This window comes from Clupea harengus, chromosome 1 (genome assembly GCF_900700415.2).
Source record: "Clupea harengus chromosome 1, Ch_v2.0.2, whole genome shotgun sequence".
Lineage (NCBI taxonomy): Eukaryota > Metazoa > Chordata > Actinopteri > Clupeiformes > Clupeidae > Clupea > Clupea harengus.
Window position 1 is genome coordinate 27,795,779 of NC_045152.1, and position 14,546 is coordinate 27,810,324.

The 14,546-nt window shown below is 42.6% G+C and overlaps 2 protein-coding genes across 2 annotated transcripts; one reads left to right on the plus strand and one right to left on the minus strand.

The window, feature by feature from the left end:
• Nucleotides 1-6,227: 6,227 nt before the first annotated feature.
• LOC105894953 (tetraspanin-10) lies at nt 6,228-8,535 on the plus strand. The gene is made up of 3 exons (XM_012821509.3): nt 6,228-6,744; nt 6,922-7,532; nt 7,943-8,535. The coding sequence occupies exons 1-3, from the start codon at nt 6,652-6,654 to the stop codon at nt 8,274-8,276; spliced, it is 1,038 nt and encodes a 345-aa protein (XP_012676963.2). The 5' UTR covers nt 6,228-6,651; the 3' UTR covers nt 8,277-8,535.
• A 240-nt stretch (nt 8,536-8,775) lies between these two features.
• On the minus strand, nt 8,776-10,209 carry LOC105894971 (retinal rod rhodopsin-sensitive cGMP 3',5'-cyclic phosphodiesterase subunit gamma-like). The gene is made up of 3 exons (XM_012821533.3): nt 9,963-10,209; nt 9,802-9,842; nt 8,776-9,663 (listed from the first exon to the last, which is right to left on the minus strand). The coding sequence occupies exons 1-3, from the start codon at nt 10,112-10,114 to the stop codon at nt 9,587-9,589; spliced, it is 270 nt and encodes an 89-aa protein (XP_012676987.1). The 5' UTR covers nt 10,115-10,209; the 3' UTR covers nt 8,776-9,586.
• Nucleotides 10,210-14,546: the final 4,337 nt, after the last annotated feature.

The following is a 14,546-nucleotide window of genomic DNA, read 5'->3' on the forward strand; positions in this document are numbered from 1 at the left end:
AGTATCCCACAATGCCATTTTCCCCCTCAGCATGATCACCCTGGGGAACAGTGCTGAGAACTACAGCAGCTGTGCTTCTGGGAGACTGGAAATTGCTGCTGCAACCTGTTATGTTACAGGGTTCAGTCAAGTTCTGTTTGAATGTATGCATATGGCACCTTTTAAACTATAAACACTGTTTTATAGTGCTTTGCTGAAACTATAGCTCAAACCCCCAAAACACCTAAAAGCAGACAGACTTTCCTTTCTTAAATCTTCAAAAGCTACCCTCAAAGTTGAGATCAAGGACACAAACACACGCCAAACTGATGTTTTCTGATTGCTTCACCAAAACAGGAGCCCTACTGTGAGATGATGCAGATGATGATTGCAACCTGTCAGTTTGCCAGACCGTGGAACGGTGGGAGAGCACAAACAAACAAAGGAGCCAGTGAATTCATATTCCATATTTATATTCCATTCAGATTGAAATTGCAGGTGGCTTAAGCACACCTGCATCATGCCCAGGTTAGAGTAGGACCTTTACTATCCATAGCTGCAGCACGTATTTCTCAATATTAAACATATCATTAAATTCCCAACCGGGACATTTTCTGGATCTGAGACAAAAGTGAAAAGTTCCCACTGTTCCTACTGTTTAAGGCAAAATAGAGAAGTTGGGGGACTCGGATCTCATTTTCAGCCAATAATTGGGCTCTTTTAACCCAGACTAAGCACCAGCCTTGACCTTAACCTTTGGTCCAGGAACAACATCCTAGCTATGACCTTCTCTCCAGCCCCCTGCCTCCTGCACCATATTCCAGCTTGCAAAACAAACACCCACCGTACACACACACACACACACACACACACACACACACACACACACACACACACATACACACACACACACACACACACACACACACACACACACACACATCCCTTCCCTCCATCTTGGACCCGAGCCCCATCTCCATCTCCTCCAAACCAACTGTGCAAGGAGCAGTGCACTTTAATCCTTTCCAGAAGCCTGGGGCAAGGCCAGCAGCCCAGTAGCCCAGGCCAGCGACGGACCTGAGGAAAGAATGACTACTGAAGGCCCATGGATGCCAGCGAATATGGAGCAAAAAGAAGAAGAAAGGAGGCCCTCTCTTTCTCTCGCGTCCCTCTCTGCATTTGCACACAATTGGGACCTTGGCCTAGATGATGGCTATATCAGATGGCAATGCTGTCTTTTCTCTGGAAAATAACACCAGAGTCTCACCTCTCAGGGGTGCCCCAGTTGCTCTGCTTTACAGGCCTGTCAGTGTTCACTGGCAAGAGGCCCGGTGAAAAAAAACACACCCGCTGCAACCTGACTTCATCTGCTCTTAAAAATGTGAATCATTAGTTCCTATTAGCATTGACGCTAAGTGCTTCCATGCCTCAGAGGCACGTGGCAGTGGTAGACGTATACGCTTGAGATGGAACGGTGACCAAACCATCTCTTTGTTTTCCATGTCCAGTGACCACGAAATCTCAACAGTCATAACAATTGATGATTCTGAGCATCGCAAAGGAGTTAAGGTCAGACCCCCGAGTTTTTCCAAGAGGTGATGACAGGTTGCTGACAACTATCATCTGTGATTAAATGTTATCATTGTACTTTTATGGTCATGTTAGGCAGTGCTTAAACATAGCACAAGGGAGAGAGGAGAGAAAGAGAGAGAGAGAGAAACAATCAACAATACAATTATCACATTTGTTTTGAAACAATGGCATTGGTAAACATCAGCAAAAAGTAGCCATTTTAGGAAATGTGATGAGGACACTCACTGCTGTTAGATGAGTTATGCTATTTTGTTCAGCGCACCAGAAATCATGCTTGAAATCCAGATAGAAACTGACACCTTTAACTGATGATGACGAGAGCATTTTTCCAACACTGAACTCAAGGGTGGAATGAAAATCCATCTCGCTCTGCCCAAGGGTATGAGCAGGTGAACTAATTACCAGTAGTTTTTCCTCTCTCTTCGGTACTCCCTTGTGTCTGTTACTTTACCCTCAGACTCACACTATTCCCTCCCTTTTTTCACACACTTTCTCAGACACACACACACACACACACACACACACACACACACACACACACACACACACACACACACACACACACACACATCCCACACACACACACACACAAACACACACACACACACACACACACATCCCACGCACGCACACACACACACACACACACAAACACACACATCCCACACACACACACACACACACACACACACACACACACACACACACACAAACTTGATGATTGTGAATTTTTAACTGGAAGCCGGGCACTCGAGAGTCTGCGCTGTAAATTAAACTCTGACCATCTGGGGTGCTTCTGTTTGATTCACCGCACATTGCTTTTAATGATCTCCTGAGCTGTTATTCCAACTGATTTAAACAGGCGTTACTTCTCATTTAAACTGGTTTAAACTGTCTCACTCTGGAAGTTAGGCTCTTTGTCTTAGCCAAAGTCAGCAGGAACTGCTGCTTTTTTCCAGTAAATAAGTCCAATGAGAGAAGGTGAATGTGCTCCTGCTTTACAAACCCTGATAACCTCACAATATCGACTTATAATATCTCTCTACCATTATCATCAAAATGACTTTTTAAGGCTGTATAGCATATGCCTTACATGACCAGAGATGCCAGGAAAAGGCTGGTAACAGAAAACCTTTAACAAGCCCCCTTGAATGGTGCGCGTGCATTGAGAGATTGGGATTATATCTTGTGCAGATGTTTCACTGGGTCTTTCAAGAAAACACAATGTTCTTTGGGTTAACAGAATAGCAATCAAGTAGTCAGAAATCTACAACCTTTTTTTTTCTTTTTCTTTTTGTCAGTAAATTGATGCATTTGCTTGTATTTTATGGTATTAATAAGGCAATTAACATATTTAACTTTTTGACATTAGTAATTGCTTTTCAGTTTGGAAGCCAGGAAGTTCTTTTCTTGGCAGAAGTTCCCAAAACCACAGAATAGCTTCGAGAGAAGAACCTGCTGTCTGGTTTTTCTGGTTCTCAACACTAATATGAAAGAAGCAATACGGGTCAAAGTTCCTAAACACATTGATGTCACTATGTCTGTGTGAATGTGAAATGTGAAAAAATGTGAATGAAAACTTAATAATCTGTGTGTGAAAAAATCAATCAGTATAACCACTATGATAGTGTGACAAACTACTGAAATGATTTACACTATTGAAATTAATTAGATTATGTAAACTCTATGTTGAAGTGTGTATCAAGTATGGCAAACATACTGATGTGTGAAATGTATTAAGAGGTGAATCAGGGGAACTATCTGTATGTTGGCTGAGCGCTCCTGACTGTTTCTCAGAGGCTATTCATTCTTAACCTGGAATCATCCCGTTTCTCCCACATGGGTTACTCTCTAGTACTCTCTGTTGGGCCTCAGCCTTGAAGACAGGTGCAGGTGACAGACCACATATGACATGAATATATCTGGGCCCAACGGATCCTACAATTAAAAAATAATACTTAACCCCATGGGGAAGGGTCGAGGAAGTTTTAGTGAGACAAGAGGGGTTCTTCAGGTATATAAAAAGGGAATGCAAAACTCTGTTAAATCAGTATAGTCTTGCGAGAGACTTGCTCAGGTTTATGCTGTTGGTATTGTACTGGCAAACTAAACCTTTTTTGCTCCACACTCTGCCTGACTTCTGAACGCCAAGAACAAAGAGTTTTATCCAGATCTGAAAAGAAGAGTTTTTACTTCATCAAAAAACTTACAAATCAGCCACGACAACAGTATCTGAGGACCTGTTTTTCTATCTCAAAGGTGTCACTTTGGAACAAATTTCAACAACTCAAAAAAATGTATGCAGATGTATTAATCATATGCATGAAGTCTCTGCATCTGAACAGTGACAAACCAGCTGAAATGCAAACACGTTACCCATGAACCTCTTCTCACTCACTCCATGCCCCTGCCACTGAGAGGTGAGATGTGTTGGCCCCTGGCACAGCAGCAGGGGAAAATCTGTCGGCCCATTCCTCGGATGCCTACTGCATTAAGCTATGCTCCATAAAAATATATCTTTAAAAAAAATAAAAAATAAACACAGAGAGGGCAAGCCAAGGTCTCCGCAGTAGCCAGCAGGCGCATGTGGATCAGTCCTGTGAGGGGAAACCGCTGGCACGTCACTGCATCCCTGACAGCTAAGCAGCTCCCAATGGGCAGCCCAACTGGAGTCTAACCAGCCAGACGTGAGATGATAAAACTGCTGAAGACAAAGGGTGGCTTGTGATTGTGCTAATGCGGTCATAAATGTAGGTTTGGCGTGGCAAAAGAGAGTGCACGAGTGATATATTTTACCCAGTGACCCCGAAGCCAAACACATGCACACTATCTGAAAGTATGGGAGAGATGATTAATACACAGTACATAGGTGTTGACGCAAACAAGACTTAGATCTCTCCCTCCTACAGCTCTAAACTGATGATCTTATGGACCTGACTGACTGCTTCCCTCCCCTCAGCAGTGAAATGCAGAGCATTTTGTATGATATGTGTGATGTCTGTGAACAGTAGGGCCATGAGTCATTGGAAGTTGAATATTTTTTCTATTCAATTTCTATCACAGTTATATTTAGATTTGGTCTCTAATGTAAAAGGATGGCTACACATGGCTACACACTAAGCATGTGTAAGGCACAAGCCATCACCATCTGCAACCCAGGCAAAATGAGCAAGCTACTGTTTTTAGATTGTATGTTGACATTGGAATATCCTGAAAGAAAAGAAAAGACAGACAGAAAGAAAGAAAGAAAGAAAGAAAGAAAGATGAAGAAAAGACAGACGGACAGAAAGAAAGAGAGATGAGTGACGTTAAGCACACATGTTATACAATCAATAATTTAAACAGCTGAGGCAAAGCCGAAGCCCAGTCTCTAAACTCAGCTGATATACTGACATGAAATGAAAAACACCTGTCATAAATAGAACATAAAAAATGGAATTCATGACTTTCAAAAGAGGTACATTTAGTCATTCCACATGCACATCTAGGATTTTTTTTTCATCCACAGACACACATAAAAACACACACACACACCGGACAGTTTGAATATTTCCAGAGGTGTAAAAAGTACTGAAATATTGACCTCAAGTAAAAGTACTTTGATTACATTTTACTTAAGTAAAAGTAAAGTTACCCATCTAAAAATCTCCTCAACTAAAAGTAAAAAGTAGTTAATTAAAAATGTACTTTAAGTAAAAGTTACTTAGTTACTTCCAACAACTTGATGGGGGTCGCGCCTATACAGTGCAAAAAACGACAAGGGGTCATAAATCCAATCCAAAAACGAGTTATTTTTAATTAAAGGAAAATCTTGTAAGTGCAATAATGACATTACACAAGTTGTCAACACAACATTTAGGACCTTTCGGGAGGTATAATGTGCCAATTTAGTTCAGACCATCCCATAAAACATTTTCAAATACAATTGAAAGCGGCATAATTGTGAACTCTATGGACCATTTTTTCCCCTTCACCAACACAACTGCAAATCAAGGTCGCTAGTGTTTTGACTTCCAAAATCACTCAAATAAAACCAAAATCAACCAAAATGTAAGTGTGAGGGCACTTGTTTTAAAGACAGAACTGAGGAATTATTTGATAGTAGACTGTGCTTTTTATGTTATAATGAGACATGAACCACATGACGGCAGCAATAAAAACGTATGTGTGTAATGTTGTTAGAGCACCTGTAGTCGTTGTTAATAACGGATCTCCTAAAAAGCATATGTGTAAGATCGCATAATATGCTAATGTACTGTAGCTTGCTAACCTTTTTAACAAGTTGGAACAGGAAAAGGCTATCTAGCAAGCTTTCAGTTTGGAATTGTGCGAAATGAATATACCAATAAACGACCAGTATCTAAATTAGCTAAGTTAAAGATCTGACATTTAGGCCGTTAGAGGTCTGTAACGTTATATTTAAGGGCCAGATGCACATTATGATGCAACGCATCAGTGTCCACGCAGTGCTCCACAGCTTGTCAAGGATGTGATTTCCAATGTAGCGAAGAACAATACTTCAGTCAAAATCTACTTAAGTAAAAGTAAAATTACCGATTTCAAAAACTACTGAAAAAATTACAAAGTACACAAAAAAAACTACTCAGTTACAGTAACGTGAGTAAATGTAATTTGTTACTTTCAACCTCTGAATATTTCATAGTAGCAGGGAGTACGAGTAGGAGTCGGAGTTCACACATACTTGGTTATCCCAGTTGACTTAAGAAACATGTATAGCACAACACTCCCACAATCTTACTGTAACAGGCATTCTTTCTGAGCCCTGTCTGTGGGCCCCAGCATGTGAGCAGCTAGAGCAGTCCTGTGAAGGGGTCAGTTCAGTGGAGTGCCCCCTAATCTCTACACTGTGACTCTCACATGATGCCGCTCCTGCTGCTACCCTTCCCGGCCTCAGGCCACTGCAGGCGCTGCTCCACCCTCTCCGCCTTCAGTTCATCCACTTTCTTTTCTTCCCATTCACCCTGTTCTCTGTGTTCTTCTTGTTCTCTCGTTGACTTGTTGTGGTGAGGAGAAGAGAGACGAGGCTACACAAATCTCTTCTCCCGGACATCTGGGAGCATGAGGCGGTTTCAGCAGCTGAGGAAGTTTCCTTTCCCCTGGTCACAGAGAGCCAACGCGCAAGATGAAGAAACCAGCTTACTTATACCAAAGGTAAGGGCCAGAATGGTTATTGGTGTTATAGTTCCCTATATAGTATATGGGCGTGATATTTAACTGTATGCGCTGGGTGTGATGTGCTACCTGGTAGTAAGACCACAATTAAGCACGTATGTCAACTAATTTGAGAGGCGTTTCAGAGGTCATAGTATCATTCCATGTGTCATCCAGGGGGAAACAGAGGAAGCACCGGCGTCAGGTGCCTCTGTATACCAGGGGACTGAAACAAAGCCAGCCTCACAAGAGCCGGACAGGCCCAGCGAAGGCGAGAAGACGTCGGCGGCAGCCCCTTCCGCCCAACCCCGCGCTCCCGACAGCCTCGCCGACTACATCCTCAAGTTCATCCTGCTGATCTGCAACCTTGTGTTCACAGCAATTGGCCTGGCCCTGTTGGGTCTGGGTCTGTGGGGGTTGATCAACAAGGAGTCCTTCGCCCAGGAGAGGATTGGCCAGCTCGGCACGGACCCCATGCTGGTGTTTGTGATGCTCGGGCTTCTGCTGTCCCTGCTGTGCCTGACGGGCTGTGTGGGCGCGCTGCGCGAGAACTACTGCCTGCTGCGCATCTTCTCGGCCATGGTGCTCACCATGGTGGCGGCCCAGGTGCTGGCAGCCATCCTTGCCTACAGCCTGCAGGACAGGATTGTGGGCGTGCTGCGCTCCGGCCTGCTGACGGCCATGGTCCGCTACCAGGACGACCTGGACATGAGGTTCATCACCGACGAGATCCAGACGGGCCTGCAGTGCTGTGGGGCTGACAACTACAGGGACTGGGAGATCAACATGTGAGTGTCAGCTGTTTGCTTATATATAAACACAGGCAAGGCAAGGCAAATCTATTTGTTTAGCATATTTTAACTGTCAGTATATTAAATCAAAAGTGTTTTTATCTGGTCATACTTCTAGACACAAGTAAAACAAATCACTTAATTATTAAGTATTTATATTTAATACTGACAAATTATTTACCATCAGAACGGCCTTGATGTTGTTGACTGGTAACTGCTATCCCTCTTATATATGATTACATCACATTTGTAACAACTCGGGGCTAAAACATATTGTTAGTAATGATGAAGACACAACAAAGCTCAGTTCAAGTTACATGGTGCAAACTTGAAACTTCAAAATTCAACTCTCTCCAATGAAATCAAGGCCACAGGAGCTAACCCTGCTCTCTGGTGGTCTGTTGCAGGTACTATAATTGCTCAGCCCCGGGCATACAGGCGTGTGGGGTCCCTGCCTCCTGCTGCCTGGACCCGCTGGAGAATGGCACCGTGTGGAACTCGCAGTGCGGTTCTAAAGCCCTGGAGTTGGGCGAGTTCACAGCCCAGAGTGTCATCTTCTTGGGGGGCTGCCTGGGGTCCATGGCCCGGTGGATCGAGCAGCACAACGGACTCATCGGGACCGTGGCTGTCGTGTTGCTCGTCGTCCAGATTCTTGTTCTGTTCCTCACCACAAGGCTGATGGATAAGATACAGTGGCACAGGGCAGTGAGTCGACACAACACACAAGCATCCAGGACATGAGGGCTGAGCCTGAAGTGCAACACGGACACCTACAGTCACTGGGCACAAGCACACACACACACACACACATGCTAAACAGTCCTGCCGCAATTCTCTCACAGGATACAGCTGGGATGTTAAATTGGCAAACTGCTGCAGTGTATATAATTCATTTGTCAAAATTCTCCCCCTCAGTATTTGTTTGTCACTGTGATTTATTCTCATTAAAGGACAATTTGTTCTTTTGCCATGTTTCTGAGGATTGTGTTGTTGTGAAGTTCTCATTTTGATGACATTTGATTACATGAGAAAAATATGAATTTCAAAAGAAAAAGAAATGATGTGATTTTCGTTTCTTTTCTGGTGTTTACTTCTAGTGTCTAGCATTGGAGTGTAAATCAATATTGCGAAATGTGAACATCAGTGTACTACATTCAGACAACATTTTGACATAGCTAAAAAAAAACACACAAACATGGTAATGATAGGACAAATGTGAAGCTTTATTTTTTGCCATTCCAGTGCTCCTGGTGACTGTGCCGCAAAAAAAACATATCAAACACAGCCTGAGTGCACTCAGAATGCGTCACTCTGGTGCCCCTCCTCACACACAGGCGTTTTAAGGCTGATAGCCTGAGCCGAGCTCCACACTCCCAGTACTGAGCTGCTCCCAGTCACAACACTGAACACAGCATGGACAAGACAAAAACATGGCAGCTTGAACAAGCACTTAAAAAATGCGAAGCCTGTTGTATGAAAAGGAAAGCTGTACTGCATCTGCCCTTGGGCAGACCTAAGTAATCCTATGATGGCGAGACCTTTGGATTCGATTTTTACATGTTAATCAGTGCAAGCCGATCCTTCAGAAGTGGCACATGTGAAGTGTATTCAGATATAAAAGACACGCACAATGTTTACGGACATAAATCAAACATCGTCACGGCTGATAATGCAAAACAGTCAGAGGGCCAGGGAACGACGTGTTCTCAGTCTACGCTCATTCTCCAAAAATGCTGAAAAGGGGACGAGACAACAAGGAGGAGAAATAAGCTACAAATAGACCAGTTTTGAGTTTAGAGCATCTCTAAAACAAACCCCTCTTTGTTATTGGTTTGTGTATCAGGAAGAGAGTAATACATTCACGTTATGGAGGTAGCTGTGGGGATACAAGGCTATATGTGACAGCACAGAAAAACAGATTAAGATGAGATTTCTGACCGAAACATCTTACATATACATGTTAGTGAATACATTTATTGTGATGCTTGGGGAAGGTGAGAGGTTAAGAGGTGAATGAGTTAGGGTAATACCAGGCGGGGGTTGAGCTACTCTTAGATGACCCCGTACTGCACCAGTTCATGCAGCTCCAGATGGTTGTAAGCCTCCCACGGGCAGATGACCGTGATGTCTGTGGATGCAAACAAACAGTGAATGTTGAGAAGTAGAGTTGTTGAACACATGCGTCTCTAGTGAAACTGTAGGAGTTTTCCTGAATGTAACACAAACATAGCACCTCGTAACTTTGTTTCCCAAATGTCACACTTACCCATGCCCAAGCCCTCCATTCCAGGAATGTCCTCGCCAAACCTTTAGGAACAGAAGACTTATTACTAAAAAACAATATGAGACAAAAAGCACAAAGCCGTGCTATGATATCATACTGTTCCAGACACAGTGGATAAACAGGAGAGGAATGCCGTTATTTACCCAATGACTCCTCTCTTTGGGGGCTTGCTCTTGAACTGGCGGGTGTTTCTCTGCTTGAACTTTGGCGGGCCCGAGCCCCCGGGACCAGCAGGACCACGGACCGGAGCCTTGCTGGCAGCCGTCACCTCAACTTTACCCGCTTCAGGGCTCATGGCTCTCTGTCTGATTGGTCTTGATAGTAAGATGAGAACGCTCTCTGAATGTTTGTGTGTGTGTGTGTGTGTGTGTGTGTGTGTGTGTGTGTGTGTGTGTGTGTGTGTGCAGGTGTGTGTGTGTGTGTGTGTGTGTGTGTGTGTGTGTGTGAGAGAGAGATAGAGACAGAAAAAGAGAGAGAGAGAGAGAGAGTGAGAGAGAAATCTTAAATACAGTAAAATAACCTATGTATAAGACATTCTGGTATGAAAAGTGCTGAAACCCTCCATGTTTGATGTAAAGCATCCCCAGATCGTTCTGAGCTCTACTGGCATTTAAAAGGTTATTAGGATCAATCATACTCTCTCCAAAAGCCCTACAGGGTCTGTGGCCATGGGTAGATAGAGTGGGCTACCGCTACTGTAATCCCTGATTCAAATTAACAGGCAGCTGTCCACTCAAACATTGAGTGGGATTGAGCATAATCTTATTAAACCAAGAACACTGCAGAATATGCAGAATTTACTGGAAGTCAACAACTTTTCCAGTAGCCTGTGCTGCTCACCTAGTCAGAATACTATTTTATTAATGCCACTATGATCTGAGTTAACGGTGACTAATACCTTTGAGGTAAAATACATGTTATTTAGTCAATATTCTTGACCAAATGTTATCAGAGGTTCTCGTTACTTTTTCACATTATGCAAATGAGTAAGTACAGGTTAAATATGATCATTTTATTATCCAGTAGACTTACATCTATAGTTATGACTAAAACCACAATTATAGTAAGTCTTTAAATTAAATAATGCAATATCTTAATCATTATTGATTAATTAATAATACTTAATCAATTGGTAATTGTCAATTATCATTATGCACAAAATGCCCCTCAGTACAGTCAGATCAACTACAGCATCAATGATAACCCCTCCATCTATCAACAGTCTTTCACAGATCCCCCTCATTCATCTTTCTCAAAAGACAGTAGAATGCGCTTTACTCACCAGTTAGCGACTACTGTTCTCTCCGGGGAGGACTTGATCAGTCTTGCTGTGTGCTGACTGGATTGTGTGCCTATTTGGACTTTTATACCCCTCTGAGACCCTAAGGAGATTATGCTTCAGCCACAGACAATGTGAGAACTACCCACCTACCCACCTGCACCCGCCCCCCATCACTGCTTCACCTGCACCTGAAGCCGAGGTACAGCTCAGCAGGGGGCGCACGTGGTTGGTGCCATTTGTGTATATTTCGGGCGCGGCCTGGCCTAAGGGTTTTCATTAACGATGATCCTTCAGGAGAACAGTAGTGGTCAGCAGGGGAGGTCTTTTCAGTTTTGCGCCAGAGATTATTTGAGGTGTATGACAGCTCAGTGGGCACTTCCTGAACAGCGGTGCCAGGTTACACCTCCAGATTGTGCACTGGGAATCATGAACAGGGTGTTCCACTACAAAAAAATCTAAGTTTGTTCACAGAGCCTCTTGTGGCTTGAAGCATAGGCTTAATTCACCTCAGTTCCTGCTAACAAAGAAGGATAGATTCTAATACAACCATAAAGGCTAGAATTTTCCAGAGCAAAGATTTTGCCAGTATAAGAATGCAGAGAAGTCAGTCCTTCGAGAACTTCTAGCCAGCTCAGGGGCATTTCCAGAACATGAGTCATCATTTATAGTCACAGAATTGGTGGTCAAATTGTTCCTGTTATGCAACCAACTGTTCCCAAAGGCATCAACTGTTCCCTCTCTCCATTTACTAAGTGAGCAGCAGCAAGCCTTCATTCCTTGCTCATCAGCAATCCCACAGATTATAATCTCGGTTAATAGTCAGTAATCCCCTCATCTCTAATTATGAAACTAAGTTTGGAGATCAGAGGTGCAACCTACCCACCGTACACATACTGTATGTGCCCACATAAATACGTACTGCTTTTATGTTTTAACAAGTTATTAATTAGGTATAATCTGCAATCATCATTTGAGACAACTAAAACAGTTTACATTTCAAGCAACCCAAAATGCAAACATGTAAAAGCAAAATAATTATTTATGTATTTCATAAATATTCACAATTCATTTAAAAATAATCAAAAATTCAAGAATATCATACATACAGGAAGGAAGAAACTCAGAATTGCACACATGGTTTGACTTAGTTGAATCAGCGGTGTGTATTCATCTCGTCAATGTCCATGTGCAGCGCTAACTCTTGTGACGCACTTTGAGCCTCCATGTGGCAGACACACGGTAACAACAGGCCAGTGGCCAGAGGAGCTGAACATGAACGTGCCTGGCTGAACACTATGCTGCGAACACGTGTTACCACTGAGCCTCACAGGCACCTTTTCTCCGCCAGGGGCTGTACGTGCCTCTGACGTATAGCTCAACTTTATTTGATTTGACCTTATGGGTGTGTGTGTGTGTGTGTGTGTGTGTGTGTGTGTGTGTGTGTGTGTGTGTGTGTGTATGTGTGTGTGTGTGTGCAGCGCTACACATAAAGCAGACTGAACAGCAGTTTCAAGGGTTGCATAAGTGTATAAAAAAGGAAGACTTTTTAGATCTCAATGATGAATTTCTGAAGGAAAAGTTAAAAGATGTTATACATCTATGTTATGCATTTATATTCAGTGTGTCAGGTGTTTCCTGCATTTGCTTATATTTAAGAAGGCTATCAAATCCAACCAAACGCAACAAAGAGCCTATAAGTAGTGCAGGGGAAAAAATAAATAAATACAGAAGGGAAATATTTCACAGCATAGATCAAGAAAATGAACAGCGTCAATACAATTCCGTCAGGTCTAAGGTTCAGTAACTAAATGTAGCATAGGAAGTAGGGGATGGGATCAAATAAGGGTCATTAATACTTTAATACAGCTTGTAGAATGATGTTCACAGATAATGTCACCGCCTGCAGTTGTATATCACCTTTTGAGTGCACAAAATTGCATGCATGTATCTGAATATGTGAATTGTAAAATTCAAATTCAAGTTGTGTAACAAAGAAAGTTGTGTAAGAATGTACAATAAACTTTTGCAGCCCTAGAAATATTATGTACATGTGTGAAACAGTTTTGTGCACACAAGTTTTCCCCTGTGCTTTTGACTTGCATAGATACCATACCACATCGGTTCCCAAACTGGGGTACGCGAAGTGGTTCAGGGGGTACGCGGGGAGAAAATTTCCGCGATAACGGAAAACGGACGGAATTACCCTTTGAAACAGAATTGCAACTTTCAGACGGAAACATCATTTTGTGCATCAAAATCGCCGAAATTCCCCTGTATTTTGCCCTGCAAGGCTGTATTTCTTTCTAATAAACACAACAACGATCGCAATGATGAACAAGCATTCATTAAAAAACAAAGAAAATGTCACGTCTGTGCTGAACTCCGCTCTGGCCACGCCACCCTGTCCAACGGCCTGTAAAATTAATTCGCTCATCTTCCCAATCGCCTGCAAATAATGTTTTAGTCTTCTGTTCTGTTGATGTCTGGCAAACAACAATCTTAGAAGGTTTGTGTCACTTGTGGCACATATTATTCACTCATTTTAAGCCAACAATCTAATGAGGCAAAACGAAAACGAAAAAAAAAACGGAATTCACCTAAAAGGTGAAAAGGAAAACTTTTTTTTTCCAACGGGGGGGGGGGGGGGTACGTAGCTGGAGATTGAAGGTCTGAAGGGGTACGGGACTGTAAAAAGTTTGGGAACCACTGCCATACCAGATTCAAGCAATGCAAAAGCTGTAAGGACCCTTATGTTATAATACACCCATCTGGCCTGCAATATTTTGTATTATGTTGTTTTATTAAGTAAGCAATTTATTTGTGTTCACCTTGTATATAAATGTTGTGAACCTGATGTCTGATTGTGCTGGTTATAGCTCTGTTAACTACTTGTGTTGTCAATAACAAATAAAGTTTCCGGAATAGAGTCAGAAGCAAGATTTTTTTTCTTTTAATACCGCACACTGTAGTTAACATTTAACAGTTAACAAGTAATTATGCTGGATAGCTTTGTTGTATTAAAAATATAAAGGCTGAAATAATCTTGACCACGGTCAAATCAATAGCTTACTTAACTGTACGAGCTTGTTATCATTCATCAAACTAGGCTAAAATGTTAAAGCCTACATAGTTAGTTAGTTAAGCCTTTGTATTCCTCTCGGAACATAGGCCATTGATGAATTGTTTCCACCCTCGTCTGTCCTGAGCCATCCTCTCCAGCTGTTTCCACGTCAGCCCCTTCTTCTTGAATTCCTGCTCTGTGCTCCTTCTCCAGGTGTTTTTGGGTCGTCCTCTACCCCGTTTGCCTTGTGGGCTCCATGTCAGTGCCTGTTTTGTTATTGCTGTTGTGTTTCTTTGTAGTGTGTGTCCAATCCAGCTCCATTTTCTCCTTAACAGCTGTATATCTACTGTTTCTTGTTTTGTGCATTCCCATAGGTTGATGTTG